Consider the following 22,720-nt stretch of genomic DNA (forward strand, 5'->3'; position numbering starts at 1 on the left):
TAATGTTAATTCTACATAGCAGGAGTGACTAATATATACAGTGTTTCTACTTTGGGTTCCCTCAATTGAGAAAATAAAAATCCAGACACTGTTAAAGACCATCAGGTATGCACATGCCCTTTTTAAAATACAGGTCCTTTGGGCAAGGATTTTTTTTTTCTTCACTTATAATTAAGACTTCAACCATTCTAAATGGAAATGCAAGCATATTTTAAAACCTTCTTTTGAGTTAATCTTTTCTCTCAGTTCTTCCACCAATGCCACCACCTTAAATACTTCTGATTGCTAAGGAATTCCAACACATTTCAATGAGACAGCCCATGCACACAAATCCCAAATGAGAACATATGCTCCAGCACTTGGTACTTGAGCACTCTAGGCAACTCACCTAGTGCTTCCAAGCCCCCGTTTCTTCATTTATAAAATGGAGAAACTCTGACTCCATGAATTCACAAGGATACAAGAACCAAACTAAATTATGTGAAAACATGTTTGGGAAGAATATTGACATACATATACATGCTTATTATAAGATCTCCAAATTCCCACATTTCACTAGAAGAAAAAAATTTGCTCCAAATGTTCAGGTGTAGAACCTAAATGGCTTACAGTTGCTAAGTTAGCATTACATACATTAAAACCAAATGGGATTTTTCTATCTAAAGTTCCTTCTAGGAAAATAGAGTAAGATGTTAAAACTTAGGTATCAACATTTTAATATTTCCACAGGTGAAGCACATACTTTCACCACTTCCCTCCTGAAGGCAGGAATAGTCTCTTAGCAGTCCTTTCAGCTGCAGTAACTGGCACAGAGACTAGCTCCGTTCTTAATATCAGAATACACTTTTCCAGAATAAAAGTAAAATGTTCATATAAACCTATGTGGGGTGGAAAGAGGTCTGGCCTGGGGGTACCGACACTTGCTCTCACACCACACACAGCCTTGCATAAGCATTCTGGGCCTTCATTTCCCTTTAAAAGTCTACACTGGTAATGCCCCTTTTATCTGAGGTCAGACATCCACCCAGAATACTGCACATAAAGCCTTTGAGCGACAAAAGGAAAAAAGCTTCTCACAAAGTCCACACTTTATCCATAGTAGAGGCCTACTGATTTTTATTTCATGTATACTTATAATAATAAACTTGGTTACTTGGTTACGAAATATTTCCCACTGTTGTTAAAAGCAGTACTTTTCTTATTTTTTTGGCTGCACCACGCAGCATGTGGGATCTTAGTTCCCCGACCAGGGATCGAACCCGTGCCCCCTGCATTGGAAGCGTGGAGTCTTAACCACTGGACCACCAGGGAAGTCCCCAAAAGCAGTAAAATAGATCAGGTGTCGAAGGAAAGAAACTGGAGAAACCCTAAATGTTCTTCTTCCTGATGCATGGGAAGGAACCAAACCTTCCCAAAAACGTAAATTAGATTCAATCCAAAATCATATATTGCTTAATGTCACTGAACACTTAAAAGTCATTCATTATGGTAGTCTCCATCTTTTATGCCAAAATTAGACTCAATTTGTGATTAATTTAATTCAATCTTTAATTATGATAAAACAATCAATGCTCAGCAAATACTGTACTACATGCTCATACTATCCGTGGTTACCCAAATCATTAACCTGGGAAGAAATGGTAAAAGGCCTCTTTTATAGTTCACTTTTCCTTACTCAAGTAATCTCTTCACTAACTGCTTCTATTTTATTTTTCACTACATAACATTAATGGAATCACAAAGGAAAGGTCATCTAATTTTAAGCAACACAAAAGTTATCCAAGAAGCATTTTACATATGGAAATAAAGTGGATTATTTTATTTTACAGAATTAATTTTATTCCCAATGATGCTAATATATTTTAAAGAAGTACAGTGTTACTATTCCCCAACTATAGGTAATCAGCTCCTTCAAGGAAGTGACCGTGTCTGCCAATTCTGATCCTTAAAGCACGTGATAACCAAAAGAAAACTTAACAAATATTTCTGAGATTGGCTTTGAAAGGACTTTCATATATCAGTAATGGAAATCCAAATGCATATAATTCCTTTGGAAAGTTAAATACATCAGGATCTTAAGAATTCTGAGCAAATTCTGATATGTTCTCTAGATGTAATACATGACGGAAACTAATTTACAGTGTAATGGTAGGTGAAAAATATCAGATAAAAATAATGAAATATATGTAAAATATAAAAGTATATTTTATATAAATATATGTATTTACACAAATCATACACCTTAAATGTGCTATAAATATATAATTTTATACATGTATATATTTAATATTTCAGATACAATATTTTGAATTTTTATATATAAAATGTTAAAAATATTACATGTTATATATAAAATATAAAAATTATATATGAAATGTAATTATCAATTTTTTAAAACCTGTGCATTGGGAACAAAACTGTAAGGAAATGCACAGAAATGTTAAGACAGTATTTGTGTTTGGGTGATGAGACCTTGGCTGACATTTTCTTTTCTACATGTGCTAAATCTTACTTAATGGACTATGCACTACTTTTAGAATAAAACAATTTTCAAAAAGAAAAGAAAGGAAAAAATGGGAAGGAGCACTGATGAGAGACAAGGAGATGGCATAATTAGAGCAGTTAGTTACCACTTAGTGTTATAATTAAGGAACTTTTCATGTGATCACAAATGATAACTAAGTTACAGAACACTTGTGCTGCAGTGACGTCATTTGACAGGTACTACAGGAAGAAGTTAGTTTATATGATGCTTTACACTTTACAAAATGCTTTCAAAATGTCACATCACCGGTCCTTCAAAGAATCCTGTGAGATAGATTCATATGCCCCATTTTCAGGATCAGGAAACTGAGGGCTAAAGAAAGAATGTGCTTTAATAATAATATCTACCATTTACCGAAAGATTACTCTGGGTTAAGCACAAAATCCTGTGAAAATTATCACCACTTCACAAAGAACACTGAAGGGCATAGGTTACAGCTGAGAGCCACTGTTCTTACTCGAAGCCACACATTTAAAACAGGAGTCTTGAGTTATAATCAACTTTGCGGAGTGAGTTAGTGGAAGAGTTGAGCCTATTCCCCCAGCCCTATGGTTTCTCTACTACACTGGTCTCCCCTCCTCGCCTACGGTTCTTTCAAGAGTGACTTAGTTTGACAACCACTATGAAGGTCCAGAGGCAAAAGGACTAGGCCCAGTAATAACCAAAAACTAATGTTGGCGGAGGGCCTAGCCTCAGGAGGAAGGCAAGGCACTGAATAACTGCAGAGTGCAGGGGGCAAGTCGAACAAGTCTTAAAATACACATCAAGGGGTAGCCAGAGGAAACACTCTCTACTTCAGGAGCAGCGATGGCAACATAAGTCACGATTCCTGCACCTGACACTCGCGTTCCTCGGTACCATTCCCAGAGCGCCTTTCCGGTTCACCTCAAAGGTTGCCCACAACAACCCCTGGGCTGGGGTCCTACTTTACAGAAAAAGCTGGAAGAAACGACATGGTGGGCCGGGCAAGCAGAGAAACAACGAGTGCAGGAGCTAATGGTGGACACCTGGCGGACTGGGAACCTCGACCACGTCTGAAGGGCACCAGAGGAGTCTCGGGCCACCACCAAGGGGAGCAAGAGGCCAGGGCCCGCGGCGGCGACAGAGGCCCCGAGGGAGGCCGCGGTGCTGGGACTGTCGCCAGCCGAGGCTTGGCGCGGGGCTTGGAAATCGGCCCAGGTGCCTCACTACTCACGCTGGACTAGCCGGTCTGCGGAAAAGGTGGATGAGCAGCTGGTGACTAGCGCACAGGGGACGCCCGCAGCCATCTCTGCGCCAGCGAACAGGTTCTGTCCAAGAGCCCCTTCCGCCTTGGGCGATACCACGACCGCCGGCGCGCGGGGGAGACACGCAAATGAAGTCACATTCTCAGAAGGCACGGCCGGCCCTGCCTCCTCCTCCAGCCCCTCTTCCGCTCCCGGCGTGGACCAGGCCGGGCTGCGCGTGGCGTTGCCATGGGGACGAGCTCCCTCCGCAGCAGGTTCCGGCGCCTGGAGACCTCGCCTCCTCCGGGAGGTAGCCCCGCCCGGCTGTAGGCATGGCGCAGGAGACGGAAAATTACGACCCCATTGGATCCATATTAATCCAGGTGGGAAATGGGCCTCACCGTCCCTTCCCAGCTAAGACCCTTCGAGCGAGGCCCAGCAGCGCCCATCCACTCACGCCCGCCCATCCACTCACGCCCACCCTCTTGGAGCGCCGCTCCCACACTGCCTCCAACACACGAGGGGCAGCACCGCTTAGAGAACTCCCAGATATGCCAACCCAGACCTCTCCCGCCAAGCTCACACACCTCCGGAGCCTGAGCCTGGAGGTTGAGCTCTCGAAGCACAACCATTTTGCCTCTGGTAAAACTCCAGGGCCATACACACCACCGGGATCTTTACTTTGGAAAAATGCATCTTACAGTGAGGCACCTTTTTTTTTTTTTTGCGGTACACGGGCCTCTCACTGCTGTGGCCTCTCCCATTGCGGAACACAGGCTCCGGACGCGCAGGCTCAGCGGCCATGGCTCACGGGCCCAGCCGCTCTGCAGCATGTGGGATCCTCCCAGACCGGGGCACGAACCCGTGTCCCCTGCATCGGCAGGCGGACTCTCAACCACTGCGCCACCAGGGAAGCCCCTAGGCACCATTTTTAAGTGTTATGTTCTGAAAATTTTGATCCCATGATGTAGGGAAGTGGAGGAGATACGAATCAGACACATTGGAGAGGTGATAAATCTGGGGAGAAGTTGAAATATGTGAACTGCTTTTCTTAATCACCCCAGTTTTTTTGGATCTAGAAGTCCCTTGCAAATAAATGAGTTCTGGGGATGAAATGTACACCATGGGAATTCTAGTTAATAATGCTCTACTGTGTATTTGAAAGTTGCTAAGAGTAAATCTTAAAAGTTCTCATCACAAGAAAAAAATTGTAACTATTGACATGTGTGATGATGGATGTTAACTAGACTTACTGTGGTGATCATTTAGCAATATGTACAAATATCAAATCATTATGTTGTATATGTGAAACTAATGTTATATGTCAATTATATCTCAATAAAAAATAATAAATAAAATAGAACTACCTTGCTTGGGAACATACAGATAGGGAAACGTATTAAAGATAAAAGATTGCTAATCAAGTTAAAGTTTTTGAATGTGGAAATGTGACAAACTAAAAAACACAGGGAAGTAACTTTTTCTAATCTGAGGGGGGAAATATCAAGAAAGTATAACTTCTCCCATATAACTCAGTTTATGACAGTTACACTCAGATTTTTCCAGAATGTTAAAACTACTTTGTTTTTTCACATTTACATATGATAGTTTTAAAACATTTCCACATATATCATCACTTTTAACTCTTATATTTACCTCTACTTGACTAAGGCTTGAAGTAATTTGCCTAAGGTCACTCTATCAGGACTCTACTCAGATCTAAAGGGTCTAATTTTTCTTCCTGCCATGATTTGGTCTCTTACCTCCCATCTGGGAGACTTCTTTAAGTTCACCTTTTCCAAAATACAAACCCCTAAACTCACCAATTTCATAGACTTCCCCAATATAAATCATACCCAAATCTTCCAACCTCACCTTTTATTATCCTTGCTTTCACCACCACCCTAGAATGAGTTTAGCCAAACTGCCAAGTCTCAGGGAACAGTCTCCACAAGACTGTCCTCACTTAGACACAAGGCACAAGTTCATGGGTCCCTAGAACCATCCTCACTTCAGACCAGCTATTCCTAGACCAGCTAGGAAGCCCTAGCCACCACACAGTGGCTAATTTGCTAGAGCAACTCACAAAACTCAGGAAAGCACTATGCTTACAATTACAGTGTTTTTATAGCAAAAGGATACAAATTAAAATCAGCCGTGGGAAGAGATGCTTAGGGCACAGTCCAAGAGGGGTCCAAATGGAAAATGGTCCAGCCATTTTCTCCCCATGGAATCATGGAGGGCATTACCTCCTTCCAGCCATGATATGTGACAGTATATACAGATTATTGCCAACTAGAGAAGCTTTCCCAAGACTTTAGTGTCCAGAGTTTTTATTGGAGCTCAATCAAACTGCCCATTTGGCTGACTTTTAGTCTTCAGCCCTTCCCAGAGAGTAGACTAATGATTTCAGTCTAATTCCTCTAAAGATTGGAACTGATACAGCATAGCTCAAAGCCCCCATCATAAAGACATTCCTGTCAAGCAGGACACTTCAGGGGCCTAGAGATCATCACCTCCCAGTATCCAAGGGCAAAAGCCAGACCTCTCTTTGGGAAGAGCTAAGAGAGTCATGTCCATGTTGATCAACCCCCCACTTGCTTAAAAGGGTTACTTCATATACACTAAGTGGAGGGCTATGCAGAGAAAGAGAGGCTACAGTTAAACTGATTACTGAGGCTGATCTCTAGATACAATGTAAAATTCTTCCTGGTACAATGTAGAACACGTATAATAAGGAAACGTGGAAGACCTTCCTTACTTTTTCACTGCATTCTGAGTATTTGTGGGCATATGGCAGCACTCTCAGACATGCCAACATGGGTTCCATTTCTACCTGAGGCTGTGATTTATTTCCTCCCAACAGGCTACCAAAGAGCAGTACATCCAGGGCAAAGGATACTTGGTTGGGAGTCAGAATCCTGAGGTCTGACCCTGGCAATGACATTGCCAGGTGGGTAACTTTGGGCTAGTCCCTTCATCTCTCTGGGCCTCAGTTTTCTCTTCTGTAGGACACATGGCTTAGATTAGAACTACCGCTGATTCAAAATTGACCCAATTTCCCCAAAACTACATAATCGGTCTTTACTGTAAAGTGGACTTCCTTACTGTTAGCAGAGGTACTTCATTCAGATCTCCACTTGCTTCACCCTAGTATAGTATATTAGGTCTATGTCTCAGTGAGATACATTAAGCAACTCTTCAAACCCATGATTCTCAAAGTGTAGTCCTAGGACCAGCATCATTAGAAACAGCTGGGAACTTGTGAGAAATGCAAATTCTCAGACCCCACTCCAGACCTAATAAGTCAGAATTTCTGAGGGTGGGGCCCAGCAATCTGTTTTTACAAGCCTTTCGGATAACTCTGACGCACCCTCAAGTATGAGAGCTACTACTTTAGATCGTACTGTAAAATATAAACTGTTGCATGATTTTGAAGAAAAATCACAAGAGCATAGTAGTTATCGGGTATCATGCATGGTTCTAAGTGCTGTATATATTTAACTCATCTAACCCTTAACAACAAGTCTATCCGATAAGTACTATTATTCTTTCATGTTATGGAAAGGAAACTAATCAAAGATGAGCATTGTGGGTACTCATATACATAGAAAATTCAAGCAATCTTCTTTCATTTTCTATGTAAGAAGTTCTGATTGTGAATATTCTGTCCCAATCAGATCATATATCAAAGTCCATGTTTTCATTTTTGGTTCAGGAACTATGAGTACCATGCCCACATAGAGCTCTACTGGGCAGCATTTTGTTAGCTACTTAATTTCTTTCACCTTCAAGTGTATAATTCAGACCTTTTACAATTTTTTCGGGCTCTTTCCTCAACTGATCAGAATACTGAGGTTTTACTATAGTAATAAGAAGCATTATAATTAAAATAGTAGCCAGTATTTATTGAGAGCCAGACCCTGTGCTGAGGGCTTAGATAATCTCCTAACAACTACTGTAGTAGGCAGGTTTTATTTTTAGCTGTAGTTTACAGAAGAAGAAACTAAGATACAAAAAGTAAAGTAATTCACCCAAAGTAAGAAATCTGGTGTGTGCTGGTCCTTAAACAGGTTATGGCACATTTGTGAAACAATCTTTAAGAAGTGTGGTGGTGATTCTGGGAGGTTTCCTAGATGGTTTCTTTTATTATTAAGTATTAGAAGCTTTGTGTTTATACTTTATTAATAATATTGTGGTGTCTTTATAGGTTTATAAACACTTGTTTGACCCAACTATTAAACATATGTTTGTGCAACCAGGATTACCAAGTCTTGCAATCAAATTAGCTTTTTAATTAGTTTTGGAAATCATATTTCAAAAACCCAACAGTTGTATGTTAACACCAACCTTGGAAATATTTGAGCTGATTGACAGCTTGATACTATCACTGTCTCTCTTATCAAACCCTCTGTCTGGTTTGCCAGGAGCGTACAACATAAAAATGAATGGGGAAGCAATGAGAATGACTCAGCCAAACTCTTATCTTTAGCAGAGATGAATAACATGGAGTCATGAGGCTGCTTTTGACAAAACGGAGTCTGGTTGCCTGGCTCTTTTAAATTCTAGAGCAACTTTTGTCTGCATTGAATCTTTCAAGGGCTTCTTATTAAGTAGCCCTGTCCCCAGACTGTCAAAATAATAATCTTCCTCCAAGTGGGAAAAGTATGGGAAGCAATGCATTTGATGATCACAGAGATGATGGGTGACACGTAAAATTTCAGTATGGTACATTGGATCTATTTGAAGAATGGAGATTTAGAACTTAATCTCTTTTTCTACCCAGGTCTGGTGAAACATTTCCTACAGTACTTGTCTCTATTGCAATTATACAAACAGATGTGCGGTTACTAAGAGGGGAGAAGAAATATCTGGCAAGGAAAGTAAAAAGCTCTTGAGAAAGAAAGGACAATTCAAATCAATGGACATTTACTAAGTGCCAGTTATATGCAAGGCGTTTCACTAGGTTTTACCATTCAAGAGAAGAGAATTAACATTGGTTCAGTGCCCTCCTATGTGGCTGGCCTTATACAAAGCACTTTATGTACTTTAACTCATTTCATTCTTGCCACTATTCTGAAAAGTAGCTATCTATCCCCATTTTACAGGTAAGAACACTAAGGCTCTAAAAAGCTAAGTAAATTTGCCCATCTCAGTTTAGTAAAGGAGGAAATAGAATTCTAGTTCATATCTGTCTGGTTCCAAAGCCTATATTCATTCATTTTCACACCCATTGTCTCGTTTTCATTATACAAGTAGAGTAATTCTTTTTTTTTTTTCTTGGTAAAACACTAGAGAAAATGTGGATGGTGTGCATGGACATTGTGTGAACAGTAATAGAACAAGGAATTATGTTCATTTGCCTTTTACCAAGTTATTACTATGTACCAGACCTATTACATATTATCTCACAACTCTATGAAGACATATAATTGTCCATACAAAGCAATGAAGAAATCAGACCTTCGGTTCCCTGATAAATAATCCAGTGTGGTTTTCACTCCCTCCAGCAGTTGACAGGCATAATTACAGAATGATACATGAAGCTACAAGTATTACAAATACTAGAGCTACAAGAAGGAAATTCAGTGCATTCAAAAGTCGAACAACAAAAAATGTGGGCCTGGAAGTGGGCTTGCCCTTGAACTGCTTTTTTGTACTTCCCAATGTCTTTAGACAATAGATAATAAATCAGCTTGCAGCACTAATTTGGACAAAACAGTCGAAAGAAGTACATCTTCATCCTTAGTGTGTACCAGCAAACAGTAGGTGTGTTCAAATTTCAATCTGTGAGCCCTGAAGGCTCTACATGATAATTTGTGCAGAGTACAAATGACCAGATGTGTCTGCCAGACTTTGATGCCCATCAGTGAAAAGATGCAAATCTTTTGATCTCTTGAATACTTGACTCCTTGGGAATACTTGAGCGTAATCGATAACACAGGCTGGATCAACGTGTAGGTCCAGTAATACTAACAGAGAAAAGGTAACTGTTTCAAAATGCCTTTAGCAACCCAATCTGCAGATTATATTGGTGTGACTATCGCTGAAACAGGTGTTGGGTTCATAAATTTGCATAACAAAATGTTTCTCTTGTGGCAGCAGCCCATACAATAATTGGTGCCATCTGTATTTATCTGTGGAAGTTTGGTTTCTAATATGAATGCAGAGAATCTTGTGCTAATTTCATAATGCCTATTTTATTCTGAGGGTGCTTGACTTTGGAGAGATGTTCATCATTTCTAAGGAAAATACAAATTGAAGGAAAATGTTAAAGTAATGACATTATGTTGCTTTTTCTTCAAGGATTGTTTTCATTTCTGACTACATAAAACAAAATTAAGGCCACATCTACAGAACTGCTTCTTCAGAGCAGTAAGTGGGGAAGATCCAGCTAGAATGGAAAACCAGCAGGCCCTGTCCACATATTTATAATTCTCTTTTGAAAGGCACTGCTTTCACTAGAACCTCTCTTTGCCGGAAGTGTTCTGTCTTCTTACCTCTCAACCAATTAGTAGAAATCAGAGTTTGGCACAAACTTCTTATTGTATCTGACACAACTGCTTTACCAACTGAGAAAGCAGAAGCCATTTGAGTTGGAGTTTTATCTTGGATCTGTTTCTAATGGGGGAAGGACAAATAGAAAATTGTATGAAAGCTTAGTTTTCCAAAATCTGAAAGACAGTGACTGGAGCCGTCTAATGAAGCACGTCTCAGAACCATAAGGACAGTCCTTTTCAATGATCACCATCTTTAAAATCAACTTTATTGTCTCTAGCAATTCAAGCAAATTGCAAACCTTTAAGATAAATAACTGTTTTAGGTGGACTATGTATGTATTCTTTTCTCTTTAAATTTATTTTATTTACTTTAGTTTTGGCTGTGTTGGGTCTTCATTGCTGTGCACGGGCTTTCTCCAGTTGTGGCGAGTAAGGGCCACTCCTAGTTGCAGTGCACGGGCTACTCATTGCTGTGCCTTCTCTTGTTGCGGAGCGCGGGCTCTAGGCGCGCGGGGTTTAGTAGTTGTGACACGCGGGCTCAGTAGTTGTGGCTCGTGGGCTCTAGAGCGCAGGCTCAGTAGTTGTGGTGCATGGGCTTAGTTGCTCCACAGCATGTGGGATCTTCCCAGACCAGGGCTCGAACCCGTGTCCCCTGCATTGGCAGGCGGGTTCTTAACCACTGCGCCACCAGGGAAGCCCTGTATTCTTTTATATTTTATATTCTTCTACCTCCAGGTCCATGAAGAACTTTATCAATTAAAGGAGAAATTAACAAAATTCCCACTTGAGGAAAAAGGCGAAACTCTTGACATTCAGAATCTTGAAACAGCAATCAAAAGGACTGAAATGGGGTTAAAAGTAAGTAGTGTTTTAGATATTAAATAAAATTCCAGAAGGAGACAAGGATTCCTCAAGAAGAAAAGAACTGTGCTTCTCACAGGTCCCATGTAATTCTGTAACAGAGGTGGGCCTCAGTTGGTCATCACCTTTCCCATGCTGTTCCTTTTTAATTTTTTATTTATTAATTTATTTATTTTTTGCGGTATGCGGGCCTCTCACTGCTGTGGCCTCTCCGGTTGCGGAGCACAGGCTCCGGATGCACAGGCTCAGCGGCCATGGCTCACGGGCCCAGCTGCTCCGCGGCATGTGGGATCTTCCCGGACCGGGGCATGAACCTGTGTCCCCTGCATCGGCAGGCAGGCTCTCAACCACTGCGCCACCAGGGAAGCCCCTGCTGTTCCTGTTTTAAAAGGATGATTATTAACTGATTGATTGATTTACGTGCCACAAGAATGTCAGGCATTGATAATATATGATTATGCAGTGATAACCCCTAAAATGTGGTTTGATAAAAATCATTTAGAGTTTTAAAAATAACTACTCAGTCCAACAATATGCCTGACAAAAAAAAGGATTCATACCAATACCTTGCAGAGAGTTTCTATCAAATTCACCAGGATTCTAAAAAATAGTTTACTTTTCCCTAATAGCTTAAGTATTTTGAGATTATTTTTGTAATATTGTAACCTAGTATGTAACAATGGAAATAGAAAAGAAATACACCAATTTTGGAACAGAGAAATAAAGTAGATAGGGACTTCATCATTATTAGACGAATATAAGAGCATGGGAGAATCCAATCTTCAGACCAGGATAACATTCATATATAAAACAAGGATCTATTAGCACATGGGTCCAAATAAAGGCCATCCCCATCTTCCAGACCTCTGATGATCAGTGTCTCTGCTCTTGCTTCTGACTTTCACTCTACCATGTTATTAGCATCCCAGCTCAGCTCCTGAGGCTGAGAGATGTGGTATATTTTGTTGCCTCATCAGACTAGCATGCCATTGTCCTATATTACGTGATGGTGAGAGGGCTGGACCCAGCTGGAGTCTTTGGGTTGGCCATTTAAAATAATCTGTTACCTAGAGGCCAAACTCTTTCCTCTGATGCTTGCCTGAAGTCCCCATAAGGGAAAGACATTACTTAATGTCAGGGTTGCCTCGCAAGTTTCCCCAGCTAGGTAGCAAACTGACTATTGTGTAGGTTCATTTGTGAAGAATGCTACAGGTCACTTAAGCTTTGAGTCTCAATTGTTTATGCTACTTTTTGGGATGAAGTAATTTGGCCTTGAGTTGCCTAATGATACCTTAGCCTTGAAATAAACACATAGCATGTTGTGCCTTTTGGCTTAATTACACCATTCCAAGAGTTAACCTAATGAAATGGAGTAAATTAGCTGAGGATCTCAAGTCCACTCTAATGGCCTAAACTTTAACTTTTCCGTAACAGATTCACATCGAGAAGTATTTAAATGTTGTACACCAACGTGTTTTAACAACTCCTATTGATGATATCTTATATTCTTCTCGCGCTTCCAAATGGTAAGTAAAATAGCCATTTTAGGGTCCAAAATAAGTACGATTAAAAAAAAAAACTTTTCTCACACAGGTGAGATGACTGTAAAGACAAAACTCCTTGGCTTTGTTCATATCCATTCTACTAATTTCAGTAGAAGTTTTGTATAAGAAGTTAATGACAAAATAGAACTACCATATGACCCAGCAATCCCACTACTGGGCATATACCCAGAGAAAACCATAATTCAAAAAACCACATGCACCCCAATGTTCATAGCAGCACTATTACAATAGCCAGGACATGGAAGCAACCTAAACGTCCATCGACAGACGAATGGATAAAGAAGATGTGGTGCACATATACAATGGAATATTACTCAGTCATAAAAAGGAATGAAATTGGGTCATTTGTAGAGACGTGGATGGACCTAGAGAGTGTCATACAGAGTGAAGTAAGTCAGAAACAGAAAAACAAATATCGTATAATAATGCATATATGTGGAATCTAGAAAAACGGTATAGAAGATCTCAGTTGCAAAGCAGAAATAGAGACACAGACATAGAGAACAAATATATGGATACCAAGGGGGAAAGGGGTGGGGTGGGAGGAATTGGGAGACTGGGATTGACACATATACATTACTGATACTATGTATAAAATGGACAACGGATGGGAACATGTTGTATACCACAGGGAACTCACCTAGTGCACTGTGGTAACCTAAATGGAAGGGGAAGCCCAAAAGGGAGGGGATATGTGTATGGCTGATTCATTTTGTTGTGCAGTGGAGGCTGAGGCTAACACAACACTGTAAAGCAACCATACTCCAATAAAAATTAATTTTAAAAAAAGAAGTTAATGGCAGAATTTGGACTTCAATAAAATTTATTCTCCATTACTTGTACTGCATTCTAGTGCTTGACACCATGACAATTGTTTCAGGGTCCTAGTTTTGGTGTTATATATATATATATTTATTTTTAGTAAAGCATATCCAAAATTCAACTCCTAAAGGAAATACTTTAAAACAAATCAATTTTTATGCTATTCAGGTTATGTGGGACTTTCTTTACAGCTTTTAGCCTGTCATACGTGCTTTACTGTAAAGATGATTTTGGTATCCAGGGTAAACAAAACAAAAATAATAAAACTTGCTTGAAATATTCATTCTATAATACATCCTAAGCGATGATTTATTAAAATTAGAATTGAGTTAAAGAGAAATGACCTTTCCACACACTACTATATATAAAATAGATAACTAATAAGGACCTACTGTATAGCACAGGGAGATCTACTCAATACTCTGTAATGACCTTTATGGGAAAAGAATCTAAAAAAGAGTGGATGTATGTATAATTGATTCACTTTGCTGTACAGCAGAAACTAACACAACATTGTAAATCAACTGTACTCCAATTAAAAAAAATAAAAATAAAAAAGAGAAATGACCTTTCCTTACTTTGGACCTTCTTACATCCAGGCTTCCTGAACTTGAGTGTATATAGATTAAGGTTTTGTACTCAGCTTAAAACCCCTGTGGCCCTATTTGCATCATACATGTATACCAAGCATAAGTGAATCATATCAGAGAGTGAGGTCAAGTTTCAGAGAGCACACATGGAAACATGGAAATCTAGAGACACAGCCACAACCCAAGCCTCAGGAGTGGGGTGCAGAGGCTTGGGTGTACACTCTGCCTGTCTCCCTTTCTCCCACATGAAGGTAGTACCACAGGCATCCATCATCCCTTGGCAGAGGCAAACCTTCCCTAGTCTGTCTAGTTTTTAGACATTTACATCTTACATTTTTAAATTTGGGAATAACAATATGACCTGCAAATAGGTTAATATACATCATCTTTTGAAATAAACCATCTGTAGGGAAAATCATAAAAGGGATTCTTGGAGAAGAAAATATTGGAGGTTACTCTACCAACTTATATTGACTCAGCTCTAAATCAAGAGAGCCACACAGGGCAAAGTGGGAGGCCTATTCAGATGGCAGCCAGGAGATCTGTAGTAGGTGGGGAGTGCGTAGCCAAAGGATGGAAGGTACAAACAGCAGTAAGAAAGCTCCAGAATGGAGGGGGTGGGGAAAGTACACAGGAGAAGAGATGTCTGTCACCAACTCTAACGAAAGTTCTCCTGTCCTGTCTCCAGCTTTCTCTTCGTCCTCTCATCTTGACAAAGAACAGAGTCTGGGCTGTAGATCTGCAAGCTATGATAACTGAAAAGAGCAAACTAGGTAGCAGAGAACCAAACAGAAAGATTCTGGCCAGAGACCTTTGCTTGTACAGTTCTTCTCCCTGGCCAAGGTGTACCCTTGCCCCTTTTAGGGTCTGGAAGAGTAAAGGAAGGTGTTAGTGGGGGCATTCAGCTGGCTCCCAGGAGTGGTCCTTGGATCCTTTCTTTCCTGTTCAATACAATAATACAGTCACCAGCCCTCTTACCAGGGAGATGGGAGCCTGGCAAGTTTGTAGGAGCCCTACGAGCCTGGGGGAGCAACTCAGTCATAGCTGTGGATTTGGGATGCTAAAGTGGCACAAAATTTGAAGATGAAATGAGGGGAGCCAAGGTCAAAACTGGAGAAGAGTCCAAACTGGGTTTTCAAAGTAAGCAGACCCAAGGCAGGCCCTAGGAGTGGAAGTGTGAGTCATAGGGCATGGCTCAGGGCAGAAGAGGAGAAGCAGCAGATGGAAATGGAAAACATGAGACCCAGGAGCTCAGGGCCGGTTGTCTGTGACTGTCATATTCCCAGGTAGATAGTCACACCTGGCTCTGTACTTGGGGCGGGGCACTGTCCAGAGACTGTCATGAATAGACTTTGCTTCAGAGTCTGCTGTGGCCTCCCAGGAGATTATGTGCAAAGCAGGTTGCAGAACCCCGAATTTCTTCAGGTTCACATGACTGGGAGGAGCAGGACTGACCAATTCATTGCATTTTTCTTCTGAGGTTCAATGACAAAGTCCTTAGGATACCCAAGTAAACAAGGAGTTTTTTCATGACTGATGGAATGACTCACTGAGAAACCGGTTGCTCACAACTGATCAGGAGGCCAAAGGGGGAGACTTAGTTTCATAAAAGTTTCAAGTTGGGACAGAAACTGGACCTGGCCTTGGATCCCACAAGGCTATCAGTCAAAGAATGTGGGTGTGAACCCATAAAATGTGCTTGCTTATTTGTAAATTATATACTTATTATCACAGAGAGTGAATTATCAACTAACAGCAACATAGAAATGTTTCAATAATGAGATAAAGATGAACTAAACAGTTAAAAAATTTCTTTTACTTTATTAACAGCACAAAACTTCTTTCTCTTGTAAACAGGTTATTAATTATAATGTTTTGGTTTCTTAATCTTGTTAATCATGACAGCTTTATACTGGTTGTGGCTAATATCCCAAAAATACTCTACACTTAACTGAGATTCAGCATTGATGCTGGTTGGATGTAAGCCCATATCTTAGTTAGTCTTCTGGATAATTTTTAAGTTTGGGGGGCTTGGGGAGGCTGACTCTTCATAAGTTTGATTGGTTGATCATCATTTTTACATTTTAATATGGCTGAAGAAAAGCTAGAAGTAAAAGTGTAAGTTCTGCCATTTTCTTGTTTTTCACCAATGCTTGTTATCATTTTGTTTTGTTTTGTTTTTGTTTTTTTGCTGCATGGCTTGTGGGGTCTTAGTTCCCCGACCAGGGATTGAACCCACGCCCTCTGGCAGTGAAAGCTCGGAGTCCTGACCACTGGATCGCCAGGGAATTCCCAATGCATGTCATCATTATCTTAAATACAGTGTGGCTTTTCGCAGGATTTTTTTTTAGGACACCTGTCCATTTTTCCAGGCTTAGTTTAGTTAAAACTAAATAATATAATCTACAAACCCACTTCATGAATAAACTGCAGTTCACTCTAATGCTCTGGAAAAACACATACAATGCTGACCCGCCTGTTCGTTCTTTTGTGGTTTGGAGCTTCCACTCTCAGGAGGTATCCAGAAGCGCAGGTGACATGACCACGTGAGGGATCCAGTGACGAACTGAGTATTAAATAGTAGTACAAAGTAATTTCTTATTTTTATTTTTTATTTTATGCATTTCTTATTATAGATAAATAGAAGTTCTTACACTCTCTTCACACGACGAATGGCCTTGTCTTATGTATCACCTGAGACGTGGGTACCCTATTTGAGAGACCACAGGTCTAGAGTGACGGTTCTTAAACTTGGGTTTGCAGTCCTCTTTCACTGGCTCCCAGATGGGATCCTGGAATCTGCATTGTAACAAACACTCTGGGTAATCCTCATGCAGATCATTTGTGCTTGGGATCCTTGGGACAAGCATGACTCCCTGGAATCAGTATTCTTTTGGCCAAATAGAGGGCCTGCCTCTGTGTGATCAATAGCTTAGTCCTGGAAATTCCGCTACCCCATTGCTATGAAGGGCTAGAGTAAGCCTCTTGCACTAGGATTGAGCCAAGAGTGGGACCTGGCAATAAGGCTGGTAGGCTGGCCCATGTCTGCTTACACTGTGAGTCTGGTGGAGTGTCAAGGGCCAAACAACCATGGCAGCAACTCCTTCTGAGAGGACTGGCATATAATAAGGACTACAAATTCCTGTTGCTCCTTTGACAGTAGAGCACAGTTCCTATGAGTAAGTGAGATTCAATGTTTTTCAGATACATGGGGCTTCATTCTATTATGGAAGCCCAGGAAATTGGGAGAGTCCACTCAAAATGAGTACTATTCCTGAATCCACCTTTAAAAATTATTTAGAAAAGACAAACAATAATGATCATCATTCTCATTATCATGAATTTCATCATTATCATGACACTTGACAGTTTACAAAGGACTTCTTTTAAACCTATGAGGTAGATTTTTTTTTTTTTTTTTGCGGTACGCGGGCCTCTCACTGTTGTGGCCTCTCCCGTTGCGGAGCACAGGCTCCGGACGCACAGGCTCAGCGGCCATGACTCACGGGCCCAGCCGCTCCGCGGCATGTGGGATCTTCCCGGACCGGGGCACGAACCGGCGTCCCCTGCATCGGCAGGCGGACTCTCAACCACTGCGCCACCAGGGAAGCCCTACCCTTTCCTTTTAAAGCTATGCAAACTGAGGCTCACACCAGTGTTCCAGGTCACACAGGTCATCAACAGTGAGGTCCACATACTACCCAAAGCAATCTACAGATTTAATGTGATTCCTACCAAATTACCCACGATATTTTTCACAGAAATAGAACAAATAACCCTAAGATTCATATGGAACCATAAAAGACCCAGAGTCGCCAAAGCAATCCTGAAGAAAAAGAACAAAGCAGGAGGCATAACCCTCCCAAACTTCAGACAATACTGCAAAGCTACAGTAATCAATATCAGTGTAGCATTGGCACAAAAACAGACGTATGGATCAATGGAACAGAATAGAGGGTCCAGAAATAAACCCACACACCTACAGTCAATTAATCTTCAACGAAGGAGGCAAGACAGTCTCTTGGGAAAAAGACAGTCTCTTCAGCAAGTGGTGCTGGGAAAGCTGGACAGCTGCATGTAAATCAATGAAGTTAGAGCTCACCCTCACACCATACACAAAATTCATCTTAAAATGGCTTAAAGACTTAAACATAAGACATGACACCATAAAACTCCTAGAAGAGAACATGGGCAAAACATTCTCTGACATAAATCATACCAATGTTCTCTTAGGTCAGTCTCCCAAGGCAATAGAAATAAAAACAAAAATAAATAAATGGGACCTAATCAAACTTAAAAGCTTTTGCACAGCAAAGAAAACCATACACAAAATGAAAAGACAACCTACAGGATGGCAGAAAATATTTGCAAATGATGTGACCAACAGGGGCTTAATTTCCAAAATATACAAATAGCTCATACAACTAAACAACAAAAAAACAAACAACCCTATCCAAAAATGGGCAGAAGACCTAAACAGACATTTCTCCAAAGAAGACATAAAAATGGCCAATAGGCACATGAAAAGATGCTCGACATCACTAATTATCAGAGAAATGCAAATCAAAACTACAATGAGGTACCACATCACACCAGTCAGAATGGCCATCATTAAAAACTCTACAAATAACAAATGCTGGAGAGGATGTGGAGAAAAGGGTACACTCCTACACTGTTGGTGCAGCCACTGTGTAAAAGAGTATGGAGGTTCCTCAGAAAACTAAAAATAGAATTACCACATGATGCAGCAATCCCACTTCTGGGCGTATATCTGGACAAAACTATAATTCAAAAAGATACATGCACCCCTATGTTCATAGCAGCACTATTCACAATAGCCAAGACACAGAAACAACCTAACTGTCCACTGACAGATGAATGGATAAAGAAGATGTGGTACATATATACAATGGAATACTACTGAGCCATAAAAAGAACAAAATAATGCCATTTGCAGCAAGATGGATGGATCTAGAGATTACCTTACTAAGTAAGCCAGAAAGAGAAAGACAAACACCATATATCATCACTCATATGTGGAATCTAAAATATGACACAAATGAACATATCTATGAAACAGAAACAGAATCACGGACATAGAGAACAGACTGGTGTTTGCCAAGGGGAAGAGGGTTGGGGGAGGGATGGAGTGCGAGGTTGGGATTAGCAGATGTAACCTTTTATATATGGAATGGATAAACAACGAGGTTCTACTGTATAGCACAGAGAACTATATTCAATACCCTATGATAAACCATAATGGAAAAGGATATTTTTAAAAAAGACTGTATATATATTTATAACTGAATCACTTAGCTATATAGCAGTAATTAACACTGTAAATCAACTATATTTCAATGAAAAAATTAAAAAACAAACAGAACAGCGAGGCCCAGATTGAAGTCCAGTCAAGTGTCTGCAAGTATCCTCTCCTACACCATAGCTACCTGAAAACCAGGAAGGCTAATTTTCACAGGGGATGGTTTTCCTTTTTCCCAAGTATTGCTCAAGAAAATATCTGGTAGTTTTGTCTAACAGAGACAAAACCCAATAGATACACAAAGTGATGATAATGGATGCAGCACATGCAAGATTTCCCTAGCAGTCATTGAGAAAACAATGATAAGGACATTATCAAAAGTGGTATATTTTCTCCAAAGAGCTCAAAGTGCTTTTGTATTGTTTTCAAAATAGGTTTCAGTATTATCCCTACTTTGGCAATGAGTCTTCTTCTATGTCAAAGTGTGATTCTTCCTCTTATCATTGCTGGCTTGCACAGATTTTATTGCTTGAGATATCTGCTCACACTGTTCTTAATGACCACGCTTTGCTTATTGACACTAGGAGGGTGACTACCATCTGTACCAACACCATCAGAACTGCACAGAAATCTTCATTTTATATTCTGTGATGCTAGTGTTTTGAGGGGAAAAAAAAACAAGAACAAAGCAGATAATCATGAGAAACAGTGAGAAGGAAAGAAGTTTCTGTTAAATGATGAGTATAGATTAGAAGGTACATTTTCACTCAGTTATTGGCCCCCTTGGAGCCAATCTCTTCTGGGTTGTTACAAAGCAGTACACAAATCCTACTTATACAGAATATGACTACCTCCTAGTTACAGAGAGAGACAAAGCACAGGTTGTTAACACTTGGTCATCTAGGTGAAGGGTATTTGGATGCTCACTATTCTTTCAATTTTTCTATGGGTTTGAAATTTTTTGAAACAAAAAATAAAATTTTTAAAAGCATCATAAAGTTTAGAAATAACAATAAATTGGAAAACATTTCCAACACACATGATAAAAAAATTGCTAATATTCTTAAATACAAAGTGCTCTCGCTGATAATAATAATAAAAACCCTTGACATAGACAAAAGGACATCAATAGAATACTCACAGAGCTAGAAATGCAAACAACCAGTAAATAGGTGAAAAATATTTAATCTCACTGGTAAACAAGAATTAAATTATATATTACTGTTTTTCTTAACAAGTTAGCAAAACATGTCATTTAAAACACCCTAATACTCAGTGCTGATGAGGGGGCCGAAAGATGGGTGTACTTTTATACTACTGGTGGGAGGTATAAGTTGTCACAAAGTTCTTAAAGGAGGTTTTTCAAAGTATGTGAGAAGATTTTTTAAATTGTTATTTTTTAATTTGGTAGTTTGTATCTTAGGAATTTCTCCTAGGGTATAAGGAGAAATACACATGGATCTCTGTATAAGTTTGTTCATTTCAGTGTTATATTTAGTAGCAATAAACTTGGAAATACCTTAAATGTTAACAGTAACAATGATTAAATCTGCAACACATCTGTGTATTATATAGCTATTAAAACCAATATTGTCCAAGACATTTTCATGACATGGAAAAATTCTCACAGCATATGTTGAGGGGAAAAAAGGGCGATGCAAAATTGTATCTCAATTCAAATTCACTTTTTAAAAAAAATTTATTTATTTATTTATTTTTGGCTGCATCGGGTCTTCGTTGCTGCACACGGGCTTTTCTCTAGTTGTGGTGAGCAGGGGCTACTCTTCGTTGTGGTGCACGGGCTTCACATTGCAGTGGCTTCTCTTGTTGTGGAGCACGGGCTCTAGGCACTTGGGCTTCAGTAGTTGTGGCATGTGGGCTCAGTAGTTGTGGCTCTCGGGCTCTAGAGCGCAGGCTCAGTAGTTGTGGCGCACACAGGGCAGGTTGATTTGTTAGTTGTTCCGCGGCATGTGGGATCTTCCTGGACCAGGGCTCAAAACAGTGTCCCCTGCACTGGCAGGCAGATTCTTAACCACTACGCCACCAGGGAAGTCCCCAAATTCACTTCTAAATACATAAATACAGAGGTAAAAGGATTTGTAAGAAATACACTAAGAGAGTTTCACTTCTAGGAAGATGGTATAGAAATACTTTCCCCTATTCCTTCTGATAAATACAATTAAAACCCCTGGATGTTATATATAAAACAAACTTAAGAAGACTCTGAAAGGTGGAGAGTAGGGGAGGACACGATGGTGAGGTCCCTGGATTTTCCGCTTGCCTCATCTATCCCATATCTGACCTATTTTATTTTCATTTCCTCTGAAGAAGTTCTCTTAACATTTCTTGCAAGACAAGTCGCTGGTGACCAATTCTCTTAGCTTTTGTTTGAGAACATCTTTATTTCTTCTTCACTTTTGAAGATAATTTCGCTGGATACAGAATTACAGGTTGGCGGGTTTTTTCTTTCCACACTTCAAATATTTTACCTCACTCTCTTCTTGCTTGCGTGGTTTATGAAGAGAAGTTTGATATAATTCTTATCCTTGTTCTTCTGTAAGTTTTTTCCCCAGTCTTCAAGATTTTCTCTTTGTCCTTGGTTTTCCATAGTTTGAATATGATTTGTCTAGGTGTGTTTTTTTTGGTATTTATCCTCCCTAGTATTCTCTGAGCTTCCTGGGTGTATGGTTTAGCATCTGTCGTTAATTTTGGAAAACTCTTAGCCATTATTACTCAAATATTTCTTCTCCTTTCTCTCTTCTTTTTCTGATATTCTCAACATGGGTATGTTACACCGTTTATAGTTGTCCCACAGTTCCTGAACATTCTGTTCTGCTTTGTTAATTTTTTTTCTCCTTGCATTTCATTTTTGGAGTTTATACTGACATTTCTTTAAGCTCACTGATTCTTTCCTTGGCCATGCCCAGTCTGTTAATAAGACCATCAAAGGCATCCTTCATTTCTGACAATATTTTTTATTTCTAACATATCCTTTTGATTCTTTTTGGAGCTTCAACCTCTCTGCTTACATTACCCATCTGTTCTTGTATATTGTCCACTTTTTCCCATTAGTGTCTTTAGCATATTAATCATAGTTATTTTTAATTCCTGGTCTGATAATTCCAAAATCTCTGTCATATCTGAATCTGATTCTAATGCTTGCTTTGTCTCCTCAGACTGTTTTTTTCTTGCCTTTTAGCATGGCTTGTCATTTTTTGTTGGAAGCTGGACATGATGTATTAGGTAATAGGAACTGAGGTAGGTAGGCATTTAGTGTGAAGTAAGTAGGCCTTTATCTGGCCAGGTGTTATGCCATGTTTACTGTCTGCTGTAACTGTAGATGTCTGAGGCTTCAATTTCCCCAGCTATCTT

General features: G+C 40.0%; 2 protein-coding genes across 9 annotated transcripts in view; one reads left to right on the forward strand and one right to left on the reverse strand.

The window, feature by feature from the left end:
- AAGAB (alpha and gamma adaptin binding protein) overlaps positions 1–22,720 on the reverse strand; it is a 176,614-nt gene that overhangs the window by 85,740 nt on the left and 68,154 nt on the right. For 2 of the 6 annotated variants that reach the window (XM_029236999.1, XM_029237000.1), the window contains exon 1: positions 3,741–3,842. The exons of 1 other annotated variant lie outside the window; for it this stretch is intronic. In XM_029236999.1, coding sequence (XP_029092832.1) covers positions 3,741–3,813 — 73 coding nt within the window. In that variant the 5' untranslated portion in view covers positions 3,814–3,842. Of the gene's footprint in view, positions 1–3,740; positions 3,859–22,720 lie in introns of those variants that run through there. 3 more of the 6 variants (XM_029236998.1, XM_029237002.1, XM_029237003.1) reach the window with 3 other exon arrangements.
- Positions 3,985–22,720, forward strand: part of IQCH (IQ motif containing H) — a 210,626-nt gene continuing 191,890 nt past the window's right edge. Inside the window, exons 1-3 of one of the 3 annotated variants that reach the window (XM_029236997.1) lie at positions 3,985–4,133; positions 10,986–11,108; positions 12,546–12,637. In XM_029236997.1, the coding sequence (XP_029092830.1) occupies positions 4,083–4,133; positions 10,986–11,108; positions 12,546–12,637 (266 nt within the window). In that variant the 5' untranslated portion in view covers positions 3,985–4,082. The remainder of the gene's footprint in view (positions 4,134–10,985; positions 11,109–12,545; positions 12,638–22,720) is intronic. The other 2 variants (XM_029236996.1, XM_029236988.1) reach the window with 2 other exon arrangements.

Source organism: Monodon monoceros, unplaced genomic scaffold, assembly GCF_005190385.1.
Source record: "Monodon monoceros isolate NGI ecotype Baffin Bay Population unplaced genomic scaffold, NGI_Narwhal_1 Super_Scaffold_21, whole genome shotgun sequence".
NCBI lineage: Eukaryota > Metazoa > Chordata > Mammalia > Artiodactyla > Monodontidae > Monodon > Monodon monoceros.